Source organism: Podarcis gaigeae (assembly GCF_964106915.1).
Source record: "Podarcis gaigeae genome assembly, chromosome: 6".
Classification (NCBI taxonomy): domain Eukaryota; kingdom Metazoa; phylum Chordata; class Lepidosauria; order Squamata; family Lacertidae; genus Podarcis; species Podarcis gaigeae.
In genome coordinates, this window is record NC_139682.1 from 37,686,158 (window position 1) to 37,709,169 (window position 23,012).

A 23,012-nucleotide genomic window follows, 5' to 3' on the forward strand; every position below is an offset into this window, starting at 1 on the left:
GCATCGGAATTTGCTCCTCACTCCTTCCGTATTGGTGCCGCAACGACAGCTGCCCATTGGGGTTTGTCTGCAAGGAGGATAAAGGACCTGGGTCGCTGGAGATCGGATGCATTCAAGTATATGTGAGGAAATAATGGTGGTGTGTGTACTGACATTTTTGTGTTTTAACCCTAGGTCTGGCCGCTATCCGTATTTGGATAGTGGGACACAGCATTGTGCACTGGGCCGCTGTCAGAGCTCGTCAATCTGGTCTGGGAGCTGGCTTGGGCCTTCCGCAGCACGTGCAGGTGTCCTGGATTTCCAGACGAGGGATGCAGTGGAGAGAATTATTGCCTCTCATGCACAGACGGGTCCTCCACGCTGGCCCCCCCTACAGCGATAGTGGTGCAGCTGGGGGAGAATGATATGGTTTCCTCTTCCTGCTTTGGGCTGCGTGCTGCCATATTACTGGACTTGAGGGATTTGGCGGCCTTGGTGCCTTCAACCACACTAATTTGGTCGCAGCTGCTGAAACGCCGCATTTGGAGGGGTAGCCCTTGCCCGGCGGCCACCGAAAGAGTTAGGAAGCGGATTAATTCCGCGGCAAGCAAATTGGTGGTTGGTTTGGGCGGATTTGTGATTCCTCACCCTCTGATTTCGTTCAAGGCCTCTGAATTATTCAGGGATGATGGGGTGCATCTTTCCCCGTTGGGGAATGATGTCTGGTTGGATGCAGTGGTGTCCAAGTTGAGGGTGTGGTTTAGTCTGTGAGTGGTTGGCGGCGAGCGTAAAGGGCTCGGGTGGCGGTTAGGCATTGGTTAAAATTGGTTGGTGGAGGGGTATGGATAGGCTGGGCCTGCCCCTCCAATGCTGCACGGGTATTCCGTTAAAGGAATTCTGGAACTTACCATCCCCTTCGTCCAAACCCTTGGTGCAGGGTGCGGGCCGTGTAAGTTCCAAGGAGCATGCGGGGATTAGCTGAGGGTCTGTTTCGCAGCTCCAGTTGACCCTGATCTTGCTCTTCCGCACTGACTACGGAGTCAGGGCTGTCCCCAAGGCGGGGAGGACAGATAGTCTAACCAATGCCTAAGCAACCACTCACAATTTGTATTGATAATAAAGTTGTGGCCAAAATTATGCCAAAAACCTTAAACAAAAATAATGTGTGAAGTTTGAGTTATTGGGTTTGGGGTGTCTTGGGGACCTCAGCACGCAAAGCGTGTTCTCACTAAAAGGAGAGCACGGGTTGCGGATGGGGCTATACAAGGCACCCCATGATTGCTAGGCAAGTTAAAGCCAGGGCTTGTTTAGATGGGAGGATCTGGTTATCTGGGGAAAGTTGATGTTGCAAACTTAGGGGTGGGGTCAGTGGCTATTTAAGCAAGGTCCACAGCTTTCTCTTTCTCTTTTGCTGTGGACATCGGATCTCCCGCCCGCCCTCCCTTGTTGGGCTTCGCTTGACCTTGCTATGCCTGTCATGGGGTCGTTCGCCTTGGTGCGGGGGCCCAGTAGGAATTTACCTCTTGGCTGATTAGTGTGTGCCAATTGGGTTTTGCCTACTGCGTAGCAAATCGTCACAACTTGTAAGGTTGGCGGTTAGGCATTGGTTAAAATTGGTTGGTGGAGGGGTATGGATAGGCTGGGCCTGCCCCTCCAATGCTGCACGGGTATTCCGTTAAAGGAATTCTGGAACTTACCATCCCCTTCGTCCAAACCCTTGGTGCAGGGTGCGGGCCGTGTAAGTTCCAAGGAGCATGCGGGGATTAGCTGAGGGTCTGTTTCGCAGCTCCAGTTGACCCTGATCTTGCTCTTCCGCACTGACTACGGAGTCAGGGCTGTCCCCAAGGCGGGGAGGACAGATAGTCTAACCAATGCCTAAGCAACCACTCACAATTTGTATTGATAATAAAGTTGTGGCCAAAATTATGCCAAAAACCTTAAACAAAAATAATGTGTGAAGTTTGAGTTATTGGGTTTGGGGTGTCTTGGGGACCTCAGCACGCAAGCAAGATTCAACGTTCAGATGTGCTGCATAAGAAAAGGAGAAGCAACATATCTAAATGGTGAACATTTGGTCACATCCACACTGTATTTTTAAAGCACATCTCCACAAAGAACAGACTGTAATGGTGCTGGGAATTGTAGCTCTGTGAGGGTAAACTACAGTTCCCATGATTCTTTGGGGGGGGGGGTACATGCCTAAAATGTTTTGAGTCACTAAATATCTACTGTATTTCTACTATGCAATTGCTTTTGTTTCCGCTTCCTACTCAGAGTTCCCATTTTTGTTGCATTTTTCACTGATAAGCCTATGATCAAGAAACTTGAAAATGCAGCTAGATAATGGAAATTCTGCCGCCCATTTCCTGGGTTTGTAAATAAAAACCCTGTCAGTAGTAATCTAAACTGGATGTACTAACACACTGAACCTAGACCATGCATTTTTCTGCCATGTTTTCTTTGAAGAACAAGGATCAGTTTTCATTTAATTCTTTCAGCGCTTGAAATCCCCCGTCCCCAACCCTTTCCTCTGTAGTTTTGTTGGAAGCTGCACAGACTGGCTGGTGCAGTCCAGTCATACAGGCAGATTATAAGAAAATAGTAACAACAACAACAACTAACTTTGCTCACAAATCTCTTTCGAGTCTTCTGTGAAGCAATCTGATTTACTAGTACTTAATTGTCACAAAGTACCTTCATTAGAAGAATCAACCTTTAATCCAGAAAGGCTTTCGGAACCTGATTGCTGACACACTAACCTAATTTCTTTTTTTAATGGTCACAGTATGAAATCAAATCAGAAATCTCTCTCTTAATCCCTCAGGGTTGCATCCAAGCAAATCATTCCGTTCGCGCAAGGACTTCTGCTTGCACAACAAAAGTTGTTCTCCCTCTATTCTCCCCCTGCCCCACAAAATCTACTCCAGAACAAATTTGGGGAAACTGCAGGGGAAGGAGTGGGAGGGAAAATTCCATTGTGCAAATGGAAGTACTTTTGTTAATGGGATGACTTCGTTGGCTACAATCCTAGTTGCCTTTTTTAAAAAAATGGGGGTGAGGTAGAGTCTGAAGATTTTCTTTAGAATTCAACTGCCCACTATGGATGGGTCACTTGTATTGAAGAAGACACTCCCCACAACCCATTGACCAAAACACTTCAAGTGGAATAAAGGTGAAAAGTGGCCTGCACATGGATTTTAATGTCACTGGGACCAATCTCTTTAAAGCTGAATAGTTTTTTTAAAAGTGCTCTTCTCCCTTCTGTTCCAGATCCCTCCCTCAATCCCACCTACAATTTTCTTTTTCCTGCTCTGAATATCTCCTTATCAAGCTGTTATTAATGGAGGGGGGAGAAGTGGACTTATGGGTGGGTTTATGAAAACAAGGCTCACAATTGTACCATCTGCAATTCTGGGATATTGTGTGGATTTCATCGCAAAGATGTGTATGATGGACCTCATTCATGTTGTCACTTCATAGCCAGAAGCTACTGAAGCAGTGTGCAATAAGAGAAAATACAAGACTCAAAATAGAAAAACCGTAAAACCATTTCTATAGTTGCCCAACTAATATTCCATAAATTGACTGTCAGACTTCAGAGAAAGCCTTAAACAAAATGTGTAAGATGCAGCTCTTATAGCACAACAACTCACTGACATTTCTCTACTTACAGCTGCATGACCAGATAATAGTGGGTCGTACTCTCATAAATGTCCTCCAGAGTCACTATGTTGTCATGCTTTATTCTGCAACCAAAGATAGAAATGTTTCACAACATAGCAAGTGTCAGAAAATGTCAAACTAAAAGCAATTCCTCTCTTGTGCAACACTTATTCCATTCAGAATGAAGCACCATTACTTCAATGTACTTATTTCAATCTACACAGGAAAGTGGGAAGCATCCGTTTTTTCTAAGCACTGTGAGTCTCTTCTGTTCAAGGAACAACAACAAAAAATTGTTTGAAATTCTAAGAGCAAGAGAAATTTTCTTCCCAGCTATAACCAAAACCTCCCGCAGTACATTCATAAGGAAAAGAGTTTATCTGTTTAGAAACCACACAGTTTCTGAAGCCTGTTTTGCTATGTACACTCAGTCTTTGGGAAGCATACCCACATTCTTATTTATTACATAATTTATATACTGCTTCTTAGGGCAGAATTGCCCTTTCAAGTATACAATACAATAATCATTCAAATAAAAACCTCCTTGCACTTATCTCATTAATGATGCAACTAAAGGTTGAATTTCCTAGAAACAGCTCTTATATTTCCCTCCCTCCCTTTCTAAGTTTTACCATGCCTTCTTAATAGTGTAAATATTTATTTGAGGGATCAGAATGAAGGTTGAGATAATCCACCTTTTTGTTGCAATCATTGGATGAACAATTGGAATGAGTGGCATGAAAGAAATAACTATCTCCCACTGATTGACTATGCTATATAATAATTCAAGGAACACTGCCTCTGAACATAGAGTTTTTATTTAGCTATCATGGTCCACCCACCCTCATTTGCAAAAGATCATCAAGAAGTCCATTCTGCATAATGCTAAAACCAGGGCTTTAGTGTGGTGGCACATGCTCTTTGGAACATATCTGGTGCTGTCTTTATTGCCTTATAGCTGTATGCTGAAGATTTTTCTCTTTCAAAAAGCCTTCAAAGTGGATCCTACCCTCTACCCCAGCTGGTATCTGCATGCATGCAAAATTCCTTTCTTATACCCTGCCTGTAGGGCTGGGTTTTCATACATGATATTGTTTTGCGTGCGGTTTGAATTGTATTGCAAAATCACTCTGAGATTTAAATTATTCCATTTATGAACCACAACAAGTCTATGGTGTTGTTAAGCCCTCACAAAAGCTTGTCACCCACTTTGAAAACCATGCCACTAAGCTAACATGTGCCATCTAAAGGCTGATTTAAATTTTAGCTGTTATATCTGTTGGTTCCTGGATTGCAACATGGCAAGAACAGATCAGAAAACATATTTAAAGCATTTCTTTCTTTAGTGCATTAAATCAAATATGAAACTTCACTGTTTCAGCTATGACTTCTTCTGTCCCTCATGGGACGTATTTTTTGTTGATGCCCTTTAGTGCTTCATATATACATATCTAGTAGCCTTTTTGCGAGGCTCTGGAAACAGCACCTGGCTTTGTGTCATTAAGTATAGTGTCCCAACTATACTTACTTCTTCAGCACAGCTATTTCATTATCTAGGCTGCTGTCCCGGATGACAGGTGACTTTTTAATGCATTTCAAGGCATAAAGTTTGCCAGTCGTTCGGTGCTTCACCAGGAAAACTTCTGAAAAAGCACCTCTGTGAGGAAAGCAAAGGTTGAAAGGTAGGCAAATCGATATCAGAGGCATGGTTTAACTTCTATCACAGAACACATGCAGAAAACGCTGTCACATCAATAGCCAGCAAGGAAAATGGTAATAAATCAACACTCCTTTCATATGCAGATGGCATTAGTAATTAGACCTGGGGGGTTGGCTGCAAACTCAAGTATATTAATTGCATAAATACACAGTGGGATTTGAAGTTCTCTATCGAGTGATTGCATAGGAAATGTAGAGAGAAAACAGCAGTGTAGAGTGATGGTATTTATGAGGGCTGAAATACAACAGCTGCAAAGATTAAAAAAAACAAAAAAACTTGATAATGTATCATTGCAATGTATAAACCTAGAATGAAGACTTGGATTGATATGTTTGAAGATGGCATTAAAATGGCATCTTTCAATGAGGAGGAAGGAGGGGTTGGAAGCATATCTAGAATCACAGAATTGTAGAATTGGAAGGGATGGTGAGAGTCATCTAGTCCAACTCCCTGCAATGAAGGAATCTTTTGCTCAAACCCACCACCCTGAGATTAAGAGTCTTATGCTCTACTGACTGAACTACCAAGGCAAATCTAATACACATCCAACCGCTGGTGTCTTGGCCCTTTGCTTTCCCTTGCTATTTTCTACTCCATTGATTCAGAAAGTAACTATAGGACTAGAATGGGATGGGCTTCAGGTTGATTCCAGCACATCACACTTTTGGTCAGGCATTTCAGTACAGCACACATCCATTGTTGTAGGTAAAGGCTTGGGAAATGGTAGGAACTGCTTTTCTCTGGACATCCTTGCATTAGTGGTCAGGCTGTGCTGAGGGAATAATGATAGAATCTGCATGCTCATTGCCAGAAGGATTCCCCAAATTCAAGGGCATCTTTACTACACAGAGGCTGGGATGGCATAATTCAAGAGATGCCCTCTCTCTCGCCTCCTGCCCCCTGCAATGCTAGAAGCATCACACCCATCTAGTCTCTTATGACATGGCCTGCTCTGCAAAGAAGCTCAGAATAAAATACCCTATGATCTTTGGATGAAGGGCAACATCTACACTTAATAAATAAATGAATAAACGCAGGAAATTCAACAGTAATAAATATGACAGGAGAGGCCACAGATTTGCATAAAATTAGCTCATGTCAGATGCAAGAGTTGGCGCCTCAGGACAGAACCCAGGCTGAAAACTCCTTGTCGTGGCTGGAGTAGCTCTAGGATGATGCAGTTTGCATTTCTGCTTGTGTTATTTTATATTGTGTATGCCAGGCTGCTCACCTATATGGATCATGCACCAGCAGGTTCATCAAAATCCTGCAGTCAAACAATGGGTGGGAAATGACCAGTTATTTCAGCCACAGCAGAAACTTTCTTTTTTGGCCTCTGACCTTAGTTGTCCAGTTCTTGATCAGCCTACTAGCTAGGCTTAATTAAGACCTGATAAATGAACACCCATCGCAGCTCTCAGGTCTATGGCAGGAAGTGTATTTTTAACTTTTTTAAAGCTTGCAATCTTATTAAAGGCTTTTTTGCAGGCAGCTAAACACATGGGCAGCCGAGATAGTGCTGTCTATTTTACAGGTCAGCCGTGATTTATCCTCACCACCTGAGTAGCCCTTGCAGCTGGTAATGGCTACTCTACCGACATCTCCACAGGAGCTTCACACTTCTGAAGCAAGATTCTCCCAGAGCTGTCCTTCAGCCATGAGGAAATGCATTCTACAACCCGCATGGTGCATTTATTGGGAAGGGATCCCTAATGTTCTCTGGGAGACAAAGTTAGCGGTTTCTCCAAAGCATTTTTAACGTTACATCGATGGTTAACTTTTTGCAATGTTTGTGGTTTCTCTTCCCCCATTCACAGACCTTAGTGTCATTTTCAAAGAGAAACATAATTCAAAGCCATCTGGATAAAAAATGTCATATTCTTTATCCTTCAGCTTCATTTTCCATTCAGTACGCCCACCTGCCTATTTACCTCATCTTGATGCTGCAACGATGCAAAAGTAAATTGAAGTTTAAATAAGCTAGAGACCTTTAAAAACAACACCTGAACATGTTTTTTTGAATGTTTGCAGTACCTTCTTTGTAGTCCCTCTGTCTTTTCCTGCAAGCAAATACACACACTTACACACACACACACACACACACACACACACACAACATTGCTTTTTCGACCAAACAGATCCTGTTTATAGGCCCTTTTATGTGACATCTTGAACTCCTCAGGTACTAAACTTTTTTATTCTGCTCTTTGGCCAAAAGGGCCCTGGAGGAGATACATAAGAGCAATAAGAATAATATCATTAACCAGGTGTAATGGTTATATGGGGTTGCTCGTGCGTACGTTGCCGCCACTCCTGGCTAGGTAGCCTGGTTAAACCTTTCCTGGCTGGACAGCCCTTCACTTCGTGGCTGTTCAGCCGCTAGCAGAATCCGTCAGTGGGCGTTTCTTGAACTTCTTCCAGCAAAGAAGTTCTTTGACGCCAAGTCTACGCCTACTTTCCCTGCACGGAAGTCTTCTGCGCAGGGTGGGTGTGGGTAGCGGAGGACCTGTGCTCTCCCCGCTGGTCTCCGGTGAAGAGTCCTGGAGCCCCCTCTCCGATTCCCCCATCCGCCCCCCTTTATCCCTGGTGTTACGCTGATTTCCTTCCCCAGCCGATGAGTTCCCTCTCTCCCTGCTTGGCCCTTCTCCGGCATCGCTTGGGAGCCTTGCCTCCACTTCTGGCTCCGATGTCAGTTCCTTGACACCAGGTTATGTAAAAAGGTGGTGATAGGGACAGTCTCCTTCTTAGCGTTCTTCCACTAACAGTGGAATCTATGAGTCTTAGCCAGTGAAGGAGCAGCAGTTAAAGACGATGTATGCCTTGTTGTCTTCTTCATCTTGTAAGCATCCCATGACACCACAGTAACTCAACCACTGGTGGAGAGAGGCTAATTTCTTTGATTTCTAGGCTTACATGACATCACAGCAGTTCAGCCAATGGCTTGGGAGGTCTTAGAATGTGCAGCCTATTCTTACTTCCTTTTTAGTGATCACACTGGTTAGTGATGGTGGTGTGCAGGGACGCAGCAAAGCACAGCAGATTCTTATCCAATCTCTTTTGCTCCTCCCTTGTTGCATGACTCAACAAGAGCTCTCTTTAAGCCATCTCCATGGATATGATCTTCAGAGAAACCCTGTAGTTTCTTTCAGCAGTACTTAATCTGCTGGGCTTGTGGGTTGTAGTCAGATGGGCTGGTAGAGACAGAGGGTCTATCTGGGAAATATCTGCATGGGGCAACTTGCATTTGGTATTCCTTGCAGGTATTTCTGCTGGCAACTTGGCTGTCCCAGTTGACAGTGGATGGCTGAAACTGTGACAAGCACTGGCATATGGATGTTGGGCATAACAACAACAACAAAAAGGTATATGGAAAGAAAATAATGTATACTCATTATTGATTCACTTCTTTGGCTAAACTGTTCTTCATGGATATCAGGATGCAACACATGCCAGTTCCTAGATGATACTTGCCCTCAACAACCCATAATTTGCACAGCACAGCTGAACCTTCCTCTAACGTAAACAGTACTTGGGGGGGGGGGGTTTGGCATAATGTCTGCTACCAATACTACTGTTAAGAACTGTGCAGAATAAGCCATATTCATTCCTGTTTCCTTTGGGTATTTGAAGGCAAGGCTAGACAAGATAGTATCCCCACAATTAGCAATTGCACTAAGTCATAAGCATGCTACCCCACACAATCTAAATCAAGACTGTGGTGCAGCAGGTAGAGGCCTCTAATCTTTTGCCACCTTCTAGGGGTTGCACCCAATGCTACTCCTACACAGAGTAGAACCATTGAAATTAAAGAACACAATGAACTTGGGACCCATTGGTCATAGTGGGTTTACTCTGAGTAAAACCTCGTTGGCTACAACCCTGTGATCCCAATTGGCCACCTTGTGCCTCATATTTGCATTGGAAGAAAAGTTCATAGTCACACCAAGGGAAGTTTTCTCCCAATGCAAATAGTAGATATGGGGGCTCTGATCTGGATCAGGACTGCATCTGTGGCAAAGGCGCCCTAACAGCCCCATAGGCCAGATGACTGATCCACCACACCCACTACCAACTTTTTTAAATGCTATGTATTTAATGGCTAATTCTGAGAACGTTGTCTAATCCATGTTGATCCTCAGCATGGCCTGCGCTCAGCTCACTATGCCTGGTTTCTTTTTCTTTTTTATGAGGTCTGGAAAACTAATGTGCTGCTTTTTTAAAAAAAAGAGAACAGAAGCCTATTAACTTAGGATCACAAATGAAGAACCAGCAGGTTCCACGGTTTCACAGCGCACCTACACACATGTGGCGTGTGAACAGCTCGGAATGGTGGCGTTTTGATGAGATTCTGGGTGCTCTTGTCTCCATCTTGCACTTAATTTTATTCTCTTACCTGCCCTTTCCAGTAACGCTTCCCCACTGAAACGCCCACTGCATCGGGGAAGGAGTCAGAATTTCTAGCAGCATCTTTCCTCGTAACTGAAGACAGTAGGAAATCAGCAGCCCACAGCTCAGATGCTCCGGCATCTGTTCTATCTTTCATTTCTAAACAGTTTAAGATAATTACAGCCCCACATTTAGACTACTTGAATCAACAAGCTGGCGCAGAGGAAACAAAAGCTTTCTCTCGCCTTCCTTCTGTATTGCACTGCAGGGTACTGGCTCTGGATAACTGATCTCATCCCTGGGGTGACTAACCATCGATGCATCACCAGCTTAGAACATGTGTTCATGAAAGCATAAGTGAAAAAGACAGGCTATACACCCAATATATTTAAAAAGCATTTAAAGGAACAGACCTCTGTATATTCTTTTAAAACCAAAGCTCCAGTTCCATCACTATTCAAAGTCAGGTAAATTTATAAGTTTCAAATCCTTGAAATAGGGTTTTGCATTTTCTCTCTCTAGCAAATGAAGCTTTCATTTAACCGTATCAATTATATTTCAGTTTTGCTCACAATTCTTGTATCATTTTCCATTATAGGCCCACACTGCCACTGGCTGTTTATAACTTTGTTATAAAGTCGAAGGGAGGCTTGGTACTTTGCGCAGGGGCTGTTTATTTTGGAATTTCCTTTGCCTCTTGCACTTCAGTTGCCTGTTGCAGCAATGTACAAGCCGCAATTGACTTCAGTAACAGGAGAGCTACAAGCCGATTTCTGATTAGCCAGAAATAACAATCAGCTTTTAAATATAAAACAACCTATTTGGCCCTCCAGATGTTGCTGAACTACAGCCCTCAGCTGGCATGGCAAATGGCTTGGGATGATGGGATTTGTAGTTTCAGCAGCGTGTGGAGGGCCACAAGTTCCCCATACCTGACCTGCAGTAACATAACTCATTGACAACACATGAAACTTGACTTCTTTGCATGGTTAAGGGTTGGTATTAGAAGCAAGCAGGGCTCTTATGCCTTTAACAGCTAGGGGACAGAAATATATTAAGTGGATTAAGCCTTTTGGAACTACAAATATGGGGGAAGCTTCACCTGTTGCATACCCATCAAGCACCCCAGAAAAAAGGGACATTTTTTTTCTTGTGAAAGGACGGTGGCCAAAATGGCCACCACAGTCTTTTGCAATTTCAAGCTGCACTTTTTTGGGGTGTGGAGCTGCTCCCAAAAGTGCCTTTTGGGGACTGTGATCTTGCACATGTCACGTGACTAACCCAGGAGTGTGGACCTGGAAGATGGTGTTCCAGATTTGGGCCACATTGTGTTGGAAGGTATGCTGTTGATATTCTCTCTGTTGGACATCTTGATGTGGAGGTAACGCTCCACTTTGCGGAGGCAAACCTCGCACCAGACATGCAACAGTATGTCAAGGAGCGTTGCACCTGCTTTCCCTGGCTGGAAAACAGGGTTTTTCCCTGAACCGTTTGTCCTCTCACAGATTTGTTTAACATAACACTTGGCTGGAGCATGACCGGGGACACAGACGTAATCAAGTATCGGGGAACATTTTAGGGAAACACCTGCTGACACGTGTATTTGCTAATGCTGGAAATGTGCTTAGATGGAAATACGTCCAGGATGGTTTCACTACTGTTTCCAATTGTTGACTTCTGCTAATAAAAGGAGCCTCTACAGAGCTAGCCGGCAGCTTGCTTGGAGCATGCTTGCCAGTGTGCTTCTGCAAAGCTCACCTGCATCCAATCTCCTATCATCTCCGTTATTCCTACATCTTACTACTTTGCTTGTGACCCTGATGTATTTGGGGTTGCTCCCCCCAACCAGCAAGAGAAGCTACAACATCGCATGTGACATAAAGCATATGCAACTTTTATGCAAACTTGCATCTTCTTTCGTAAGTGCCATAGAGGGCCCAGTCTACGTACAGGATACCCAACCCTGCCTAGACCCTGTTTCTACATAAGTATTTCAAAACAACAAATACTTTTCAACCAGTTGCTAGCTTTTAAGATTAAAGTGCCTCTTGTTCATTTTAGGATACATCCAAATGCAAATTTTGCTCACGGGGAAAATCACCAGCAGTTCAGTAATTTGTCCTGGTCAAGATGCAAGTAAGAGTTGAAATACAAAGGTTTTTATAAGGGCTGGGGCTTTCTAAAGGCAATTTGGGACATTGTTGAGACACTTAAAAAAAAGGAAGCCTGTTGGGAAAATGTAAATTGACACAGTGGCAGTGAGTAAAGTGTTTTTAAAAATCCATTATGAGCAAAATGAATCTTGGTAGGCAGGGATAATTGCGAAGACAAGCAGACCCCTCACGGGCTTGAGGGAGGAGAAAAATGACACTTGTGGCACAATATTGGAGTCACTTAAATGCCATGGCAGAATTAAAGAGGATGTAATGTGTGAAGGAGAAATCTTTTGACCACTCAGCCATGTAATCATAATCAAGAGGCTGTGGCAGCTGCAATTGGGGCACAGGTCCTTATGAAACTCACTGATTGTGTTTGTCAAACAGAATGGAAAAAGGGGGGCAAGAAAGGGGGAAAGCAAGTAAAATGACTCTGTAAACACTCAGCCAGAATGAAGCAGGCAGTAAGAAACGAAGACTGCAAGCTCTACAAAAGATTTCTACTGCATCTTATAACTTAACTAGACATCACACAGGGAGGGGGGAACCTGTGGCCCTCCAGACTCCTCCTCCTCTCATCTGTGACCATTGGCCATGCTGGCTGAGGCTGCTGGGAGTTAGGGCTGTGCTGTATTTATACTGGTATAGTTGCTGTCTGATCCACATGGCTTTCAGAGGGAATTTGTAGTTGACTGTCTGCCTCTTTGGTCATGTTTGTTGTTATCAGAGTGAGAGAGTGGGGTTTTCCTTTCCATGCTAATGGTGGGTCGTGCTCAATTTGAGGGAAGTCTGGTGGCCATAATGACACCCATTATGCACTCTTATGTTCATGGAACTCTCCTTAGGGCACCCCCTTTCCCCAGTCATACTCTCTCCTCCCAGGTCACACCCCACACCAGCCTTCCTTCTTTTGTAATATACAGTTACTGACTCGCACTTGTGTGCATGAAAGGGTTAATCTGAACCCTGAGTTTAAATTAGAGTGGGTGTGGCTTAGCAGGTTAATAACAGCCTCTGCTCCCCCCCCCCCTCAGTTTCTTTTTCCCTTTCATGGTTCCTGGAACAAGCAAGGAACTATGCAGCCATGGCTCCCTGAAGGTGAACTGATCTCTCCAAAGGGAGATTTTACAGCCTGCACTCTGAGATTGCATGATGCTTTTTGGAAGTAAACCATGCACTTTTCTTTTAAGTCGTTTGGAACCCTTTTCACCTTCATTTTACTGCTGACCAATGGGGACTTGTTTGCTGCAACTTCTGGAAACTTGTTGAGCAAAACATTCACTTATTTGCAAAGCTCGGTGTCTGATTTATTCTAGCCTAAGTTATTTGTGGGACGTGGGTGGCGCTGTGGTGTAAACCACTGAGCCTTTGGCTTGCCAATCGAACCAGAGCAGCGCACAGAAAGCCGTTTACCTTCCCGCCAGAGCGGTACCTATTTATCTACTTGCACTTGGATGTGCTTTCAAACTGCTAAATTGGCAGGAGCAGGGACCGGGCAACGGGAGCTCATCCCGTCGCAAGGATTCGAACCGGCGACCTTCTGATCGGCAAGTCCTAAGCTATGTGGTTTAACCCACAGCACCACAATGTACTGTTTTATTATTTACAATAATTGCTCTACTAAGTTTTGCCTCTGGGTCTGGATGTGGTCCTCAGAAGATTACCCATAAGAGAATGGGGGCTGAAAAGCATTTCCCACCCCTGCTGTACTGTGTGAAGTGATCTTTTCTGAAAATTCTTTCACTGTGGTGTGAGCATTATTGTTAATTATATCATGCCAACTGATTTGTTTTTAACTGGTTTCATTGTTACTGTTGTTGTTTACCTCAGGTACCTTCAACCTTCTCGGAAGGGTTGCTCCTGTTGCAACCCACCTTGGATCAGGCCATGACCAACAGTGGTCTACCTCCAGCTGGGTGCTGACTTGCACCTTGCGATGACTGTGCATAAGTGCTTTTAAAGATAAATAAAAAGAATAATGAACACTTACGATCCAAGTGCTTCCATGAAAATGAATGTTTTTCTGATGTTGCTGGTTTGTTTTTTCCAGGAACTGCCCTCCTCCTCTTGTTGGCAGCCCATTTTCTCCAGAGTTGAAGCTGAGAGTTCTGACAGGAAATCAAAATGGTGTCAGAGAAGTAAAAACTGTTACAGAGATTAAAACAAAACAAAACAAAACAAAACCTGGTTGCTGCTTTTGCAGCTGGAACACAGTTACTAATGCTAACCCTCCAATACATTCTCATCTTTGTGTGGCAGGTCTATTTCATTTTTCAATAGGCCCCAGTATAGCCTGTGGCCCATTTCTGTAATTCAGTTCCCTTCTTTGCTCTGTAGCCTTTCTTCAAACCACATGCCTGAGGAAGACTAAACTATTAGAAATTATGTGAACCCACAAAGGACTCTGTACTATCATGTGATGAAGTCTAGGCTAATTTGGGCAATGGTGATTGGGCTGCTTCTCACATCAGTGGTACTCCGAAGCAGGGATGGGCAAAAAGTAGATCAGAATCTACTGGTAGATCCCCTGGTGAGTCTAGGCATATTGGCAAGGGTTTCTGACTTCTGTTTAACAACCGCAATAACTCTTTCTTTCTCTCTGTTGAAATTAAGAAAATGTGGGTGGGGGTGGGAGCCAAATAGGAGGAATTTTTGTGTGAAAATGCTGAGTGTTCAGTTCTGGTAATGTATACAAGTTCCTGGGCCTAGCACCTAGGCTGTGTATACATTACCACTTACTCCAGAGCTAGCTCAATCCTACCCCTGGTGATTGAAGCCAACTGAATTTATGTGACATTAGCCACAACCCATAGGTATCCCATAGCTGCTGGAGAAAAAGGTATCCCATAGCTGCTGGAGTTTCCCTTCAAACCAGCTTCTATCCAATTTATAAAAAAGAAAGAAAAAAGGAAGCCATGGTTAAGCTGAGATGTATACATTTCAGGCAGCTGTTGTACATGTGCAGATGACTGCTTCAGTGAATTAGAGTTTAGTATGGGGAAACAAAACAGGTAATACACATAAGTTGAAGACATTTCTGGATCCTCTCTGGTGCAAACAGCAACATATAATAGTAATGAAATGCATTGGGGATGGGGTAGGGCGGGAAACAACCTCTCTTGAGTTTCAATTCACAGAGCCTGTTTAAACAGCCTCTTTGTGTCCCACCTGCATCACTATGGCTCAAGCCTAGCTGATGGATCTTGGGGATCTAGTAAACAGAAGACAGAGATTCCACAAGCCTCAAGCATGCCCACCTCTGTTTTAAGTTATCGTGCTTCACAGCCACTGAACTTAATGTGTAGGAACACTAAGTCATTCTTCTTGAGCAGGAGACTCCACTTTTTTTAATGGCTGGTCTCCCATATCCACTATAACATTAGACTGGCTATGGTCAAATTCACCTTCACAAGTTTTGTAAACCAGCAGTCTTCAGCATTTCTCAACCAGGGATTCCTGCAAAATGGGACTTACTTTTGTTAATTTTAACCAGGCACAAAGTGTTCATTGTGCTTGCAATGAAGGAAGAAAAAGACATTTTGCTAATGCACGAGGTGAATTATCATGGTAACACCTAGTTATGGTGAATAACTACTTGTAGCTATCACACACCAATATTTTAAACCAGGAATTGGTAGGTAGCTGTGGCATTTAAGACCTACCGGCCACAGCAAGGTACAAAATGTAAATTTAGGAAGAGACAGTTTTCCTCTAACACATACATTATTTGCTGGGATGTTTTGCAAGTCTATGGACTCAGCTACATTAGCAAAAAAAGAAAGAAAAAAAGCCTAATTTTTAGAGAAAGCATTTTGCTGTTGCTACTGAGTGTTAAAAGAGTTGAAAGTTAAGGCTTGCCAATCTACCATTGTGGCCATCACAATCAAGATAAACAAAATGATTGTCTCTGAAGTTTAGTAGTGCAGTAGATCCATCCGTTACTGAATTCAACAATGGTGTTTTGCTCTTGAGGTACCTTCTTCTGCTGTTGTCTTCAGGGCTGAAAGAAGGCATCATACACTCAGGCTGTGCTCTGGTAAGTTTTGACTAAAATAAACCCAAGCAGGGGTTTCAGCACAACTTTGAAAGCTAAAGTTTTAAAGCGAGAGCTGATTCTTAGCTGAGTTGAGAGCCTACAATTCTTACTGAAGACGCACATCCTTCAAGAAATGAGCCACTAAAAACGTACATGTGAAACACAAGCATAATTTCTATTAATGGCTGAGTCCTATTATTCACTGTGATAGACAAGGTTGGATTCTCATTGCAAAAGATATTAAACCTGTTCATTGTTTATACGCAGAGAGCAGGACATGTTACAATTACCATACTGAATCAATTTTGGAAATAATCACATGGAAACTGTTCCCTTTCAATCCCATCACAATGCACCGTAATGATTATGCTTGCTATTTCTATTAGGGTGGCTGCCTGCACATCTTCATTTTAAATGGAAAGCTTTGGGATATTAGATGCTAACACAGTAGTTTAGATGCTAATGATGGTAGTTTATAGTTGCTCTTAGAGACGTAGGATCTCATTCTGACTATGCTCATTTAGTTTAATAGCCTACCAATGGAATTCAGAGCAAGCACACAGAAAGCCAGACAAGTTCTACAGCCACCAGAATGAATACGTCTGTCAATTATTCCAAGATACGAATTAGTGGAAACAAACCTTAACTTGACAGAGTTAACACTTTCCATTCAAAGCAGGAATTAAAGATAGATACTGGCCATGAATGCTCCCAAATGCTTAGTTTATTAAGTTAGCAAATAATTACTATATGGCCCAATTGATCAAAAAGGTCCAAAATGTATCAAATCATTAGAATATGAATGGGAAAGACACATTTAGATGTTGTTGGACATCAACTCCCATCATCATCCATGAACATTGGCTGCACCAGCTGGGCCTATGAGAGTTGGTGTCTTGAAGACCACAGGCTCCCCCATCCCTGCAGTAGGAGAATTCACAAGACAATATTACCTTGGCATGAAGCTGGGGCAGGACATAAAACCCTAGAAAGAAATTTACTCTTCATGAGAACCCTTGCCAGGATTTGGATAACAGTGTATTCCTTAATCAATTCCTTGGATAATGAGTGCGGGTACATCTATTTTTTTTTAATGGCGAACAATAATATTTTGAAATATCAGTAGGGTAGCCAGGTGAAAAATAAGGCAGGGCTCCTGCATGTTTAATAGTTGTGTCTTCTTTTGCCCTTACCCACCTGAGTGAGTAGCAAGGAAGGTGGATGCGCCTCCACTAGAAACCTCCTTAGACAGCACCTATTTTGAGAACTATGTCTTTGGGCAGTCTTTGCCAACCTAGAACATACTGGTTGGGGCTTTGGGCAGTCTTTGCCACCCAGAACATACTGGTTGGGGCTGATGGGATTTGTAGTCCAAGACATCTGGAGGTGACTGTGTTGGCAAAGGCTGCTTAAGAGTATCCTGCACTGATATCTAAAAACTGACATTACTGCACCAATATCTGAAAAACCCCAAAACATAATCGTTTGCTAGTCAATAAAAACTAGTGGTTTCTGTATCATCTGGGTTTACATTATACCTACTTATGTGGGAATTCTGCACATTTTGAAATGCAAACAGATGCTCCGCCTTACAACCTAGATCTATAAAGCATTGATTAATTAGAATTCCCCTCTTTCTCAAAAAGAGTTCAGAGCAGCATATGCAATCCCATTCTTTTTTCTTTTAATCTTCACAACGACCCTGTGAGGCTACAAGAGAATGACAAGCCTATGGTCATCCATGGAATTTCATAGCTCAGTAGATAATTGAATTCAGGCCTTGAATGAATCTATCCACCACACTGAGTCACTGAGCCCATAAGTACAAGTGGCACCTTATATGATAAACAGAAAATGTAAATGTACCAAAAAAATGTTATACCTTTGCTTAAGAAGTTAGTGTCCTTCAAAACAGATTTCTGGGAGCACTATTAAGCGCAGGCACTTGAGAATTCTCTTTCTCTCTTTTTTGTGAACCAAAGACTAGGAATTGATGCTAAGGACAATATTGCCTCAAGGACTAAAGCACACTCCATTTCTCACTTTCCGAACCAAGGAAGGAGAGCCTCCAGGTCCATGGCTGAAATTGCCGGTGTCCTAATTGAATCTTTTGTTAAAAGGAACGTTCTGAACACGGAGAAATAGCTATAGCTAAAGAAGCCAAAAGTTCACTTCTTGTGACAGGTAGTTAAGATTTTCAATTCCTACTGAAACTGTATTTGCCACCTTTAATTAATGGGGTGACATGATTTTCCAGTGCCCCAGCATTGGGTTTCAAAGGTTAATTCAGGTGTACTGAAAGAGAAATTGACTCAGCTGCTAAAGAACGACAGCTTCAGTCTACAAACTCCTTAAAGGCCAAAATGTGAGTTGGCCTTTATCCACTTGCAAGTGTGCATGTTCCCCTGTGAGCTGTTAACTTGCACGTCTCAGTAAAAGATGGCTTTCTGTGGCTGTTATCTGCATGCTGATAGACAGATTCAAAAGGGAAATCTTTATTGTCAATACTTGCAGCTGTCTAGTTTTATTTGGCATTGTCCTTGACCTACCTAACAATCTGCACAAGAAACACCACAAATTGTAATACTGCATGGCTGAGTCACACAGTCACTGGAAAGTTACAGATAGGTAGCCGTGTTGGTCTGCTATAGTCAAAACAAAATAATTCCTTCCAGTAGCACCTTAAAGACCAACTGAGTTAGTTCTTGGTATGAGCTTTCGTGTGCATGCACACTTCTTCAGATACACTTCTTCAGATGTATCTGAAGAAGTGTGCATGCACACGAAAGCTCATACCAAGAACTAACTTAGTTGGTCTTTAAGGTGCTACTGGAAGGAATTTTTTTGTTTAGTCACTGGAAAGTTTGCCATCACTGAAATTTGAGGCAATTCAGGTATTTGGAACCTGGATTTTAAAGATACAATCCTACTCAGAGAAAATCCTACTCACCCTGAAAACAGGGCCACATCACAGAACTGTATTGCAAAAGTCAGTGTTCACCTAATCAAAAGAACTTTGACAGGATCAAATGAATGTGGCGGGTAAATGTCATCTGATGGTTCATTCCTCAAATAGTTTAATCAGTACTGAGCCAAAGAGCCACTCTGAATGCAATACTGTATTTTGTTCTTATTTTTTGGCTCTTGGGCAAGATTTAATTGGTTCAGCACTTCTTTAGAATAATATAACTTGTTGGTTCAATGCAAAAATATAAAACTTGAATCTGGCACTGTCAACATTGTACATTAACAAATTAAAATGCAGTGCCTGCACAATGAATAGTGTTATTTTCCAGAAAGTTCTGGCAATTCTTTCTGGGCTGGCCAAGATAGACCTGATTGACAGGTGTATAAGAATGAGATAGCAGAATGAACCACATGAAGTGATGAACTGGGTTGTACCACCTGAGACTCCAGGTGAGGGGGTATCATGTCTGAAGCCTCTCTCATATCAAACCCAAGCCACAAAAATACTTCTTGCTAGTAACAAAAAAACAACAACAACCCCTTAGCACACAAGGCTAAAAAGCTTTAGTCCCATCTGTTCCTTGCATAGAAGTTTCTTAACTTGTATTGAACTTATAACTTTACTGAAGCAAAGTGTATGTTCTTCTACTGAGGTACAGAACCACCTCATATTCACTTAACTCCCATTAAACTCAGACTATACCTCCAAGACAACGTGCATAGAATTGCAATGTAAGACTGCAAACTCTTCTCAAACAGATATGCATGTCTTTTTTATTATTGCTATCCTCATGAAACATCAGGAAAGACTGGCTAATATTTATCAGTAGACATGTAATCCACAATGAAGACTGGGTGAAACTAATTCTTAAAACTGACTTTCTGAAAATTGTTTAAACAACTCTGAGGAAAACAACAGCAGAAAACTTTCAGCAATCCTGTCAGTGCTCAAAGCAGTATATTCAAAACAAAGTCACGGCAAGTTTTTTATCAGTACCCAACCTTTTTTTGCTGGGCAGCTAATGGGTCATAAAATGACAAAGTCTAAATTTCCCCTCTCTCTACTTTAGACAAGACTTCTGAAGCACAAGAATAGAAGCATGAAAATAGAATCTGCCACACCTGAAGTTTCATTCTTGTATATAAAACCTTTTCCAGATAATGTGATGATTTTGTCCTTGCTCCAGAAATGGGACAGGGAACCATGAAGTTTGCTCCTCTCAGGCCATTCAGTCGAGGAGTCTGACTGGTCAGCAGACAGCATAACTCAAACATACAGCTGAGCTGTTCCAGTCAGCATGCTTCACCTTGTGATCAGTGAATTCACATGGACACCATGTGAAAGCTAAGCTTCCAAAAGATAGCTTGAATAAGCCACTGAAATGAACTGCAGTGACATGAGGAATCAAGAAGCCACTGTCATCAGCAAGAAAGCAGGGAAGCTGTGAACCAAGCTGATGGTGCCTTGAACAGTTAGGAAGGTCCACATGATGCCTCATTCTCCTTATGGCTATTACAAACGCGTAATGAACATGTGATGGAATGTGATAGGGTTGCCATATGTCTGGAATTTCCTGGACATAGCCAGTATTCGGCCATTGCAAACAGTACCTGGGCGGAAAAATCACTGAAATGTCAGGGGAAATGTGGATGTATGATTTTGGCATCCCAGCCCCTATAGCTCAGAAACATTTTTCCCCCTCTGAGATTTTGCAAAAGAAGCTGAATAACTTTGGGCAAAAATTACTTTTGTGTCCGGATTTTATTTTTTGAAATAGGGCAACCCTAGAATGTGATAGCAGATCACATGGGAGAATCTCATTTTTCATTCCATCAACAATTTCTGTTGTCAACCAAAACAAACAAACAAAAAATTCCTTCCAGTAGCACCTTAAAGACCAACTAAGTTAGTTCTTGGTATGAGCTTTCGTGTGCATGCACACTTCTTTAGATACACCCGAAAGCTCATACCAAGAACTAACTTAGTTGGTCTTTAAGGTGCTACTGGAAGGAATTTTTTTTTGTTTGTTTTGACTATGGCAGACCAACACGGCTACCTATCTGTAACTGTTGTCAACCATTTTGCAAATATGTGCTGCATTCATTAATGGTGCTTGGGCACCATCAAGTCTCTCTGGCAGTTGGAGGCCACCCCCCTTTTTTAAAGGAGCTTAAGGTAGTATGATAGAGCCTTTGGGTGGAATTCAACATGGCACTATTATGAGTATTCGGTTAGTGTAAGCATTTTCGCTTGCCAGATGGAACAATTTTCCTTCTGCATGCTGTTCTGGGGTTTCTTTGGAGCCTCCAGAGCAGATTTGGAGGGTGCATATAAAGAGAAAAGATGTGGGAGCCCTGTTGCACTAGCAGGAGTTTTTGCCCGGGCTTTAGCTTCCACACCGGGTTAGTTAAACCATGCACAAAACCAAAGATTGAAGGACATGATGTAGAATGATACCTCTGTCACACTATATTCAACTCTGGGGATGGGGACCTCATGCAGATGTTCAAACGGTCCACTGAACATACAGTGAGGTGGGAGAACAGTCTTCACACTTTCAATTCAATCTACAGATTGCATGTATAGAGTTGAACCTGCATAGAGCTTCACCTGCACAATAGGAACTCTGGTAAAGCGGAGTTCTCTAATTGAATAGAGAATGTCCTACACACAAACTGTACACACATATGCTCTATGCAAACGTTCAACTGAAGAAATGTAGAGTGGGGGCCCATCCTCACAATCCCTCTTATGTGTTCACTGTACACAGTTTGAACATCTTCATCAGTTGTAGGGGGGATCCCAAAGCTAAAATATAAAGTCGTTAACAGATGCCCCCTTTGCACCTAAATTCTACCACTTCCCCTTCTTTTCCTGATGTTTGCCCTCCTTAGGCTACCCATCTGTTGGGTAACATAAAAACAGAAGAACCAGATTTTAAAGTGTTGACTTCTCTTTGCTCAACCTCCTGAGGTTAGTATGTGTAGGCTCTTCAAATAACCTAATGAAACATTTCCAGTATGCAGAAATTTAAGAGAAAATACACGCTTACCAATGTCTTAAAAGTCTAGTGGTGCAATCTCTGTAACTCTCAACTTATCCTGTTGCAGATTTCTCTAGCGTTTACATAGCTTTGGAATTTCTAGTTGTGTTACGGTAATTTAGGAGTTCTTTCCTCAGATTTGCTTTGCAACCAGATGCCATGCATGTTTGCTTTTAGAAGTAAACCTCATTGAGTTCATTGGGGCTTACTCTTGTGTATGGTATAAGTGTATATAACTGTAATTCTTCTAGGAGCCAAATCCCATGGTACTCAGTGGAGCTCCCTCCATAATAAATAATAATAACGATGATGATGATAATAATAATAATAATAATAATAATAATAATAATAATAATAATAACAAGACACCAGGCAGTCCCATACTTTTTTTTTAAAGAGAAGGGCTGGAGGCTAGTTCAAATTGAAACCCATTCTTCAAACTTCTGTGATTATGGAAATAGTAGATGATGGGCTCACAGCTTTTGTTTACTTGTGATGTCAAGGCAACTTTGCACAGCTACAAGTACGAGTACCCATAGTTGTGAATATTCCCTCTACCTGCTCCATGCTTCCACTAAATTGCTCTAAAACCAGCCTAAATCTTAAAGACTACTGATATATACTACTGGAAAGGGGGAATCAGATGCTCAAAACCACAACATAAATTATCCTCTTCTGTCACAAAAAGAAAGATGAATGGAAAGAAAAACATGTGAGAAGGGAAGAGGAAAGACTTTCAATACAGTGCTAATGAGACCTGTAAGTCAGAGGAAGAATAGACACATACTATGTATGTCATACATCTTGTAAAATCAAATGCTTGTAAAGCACAGGAATGTCTACCCTTGATTTACAATGTATAAAGTTTGCTCTATAAAACAAGACAACTGCTCCCTGGAGAGCCTTAAGCAGGTAAAATGCATCACACATTTTCATATGTTTTTGCCACCCAACAATAAGAACATACAGAGTTGCTGAATTGCTCTCTTCTGTAGCTTAACCAATAGATCTATTTGCTTTGCAGACAGAAAGAAGTTGTGTTATTTAAGTCTAAGGGGAGT

At 42.3% G+C, this 23,012-nt stretch overlaps 1 protein-coding gene across 3 annotated transcripts in view; it reads right to left on the minus strand.

Moving 5' to 3' along the window:
* CAMK1G (calcium/calmodulin dependent protein kinase IG) overlaps positions 1–23,012 on the minus strand; it is a 46,116-nt gene that overhangs the window by 22,010 nt on the left and 1,094 nt on the right. The window contains exons 1-4 of one of the 3 annotated variants that reach the window (XM_083745568.1): positions 20,030–20,335; positions 13,895–14,012; positions 5,171–5,299; positions 3,651–3,725 (exon numbers count right to left, since the gene is read on the minus strand). In XM_083745568.1, coding sequence (XP_083601694.1) covers positions 3,651–3,725; positions 5,171–5,299; positions 13,895–14,012; positions 20,030–20,171 — 464 coding nt within the window. In that variant the 5' untranslated portion in view covers positions 20,172–20,335. Of the gene's footprint in view, positions 1–3,650; positions 3,726–5,170; positions 5,300–9,755; positions 9,908–13,894; positions 14,013–20,029; positions 20,336–23,012 lie in introns of those variants that run through there. The other 2 variants (XM_083745569.1, XM_083745570.1) reach the window with 2 other exon arrangements.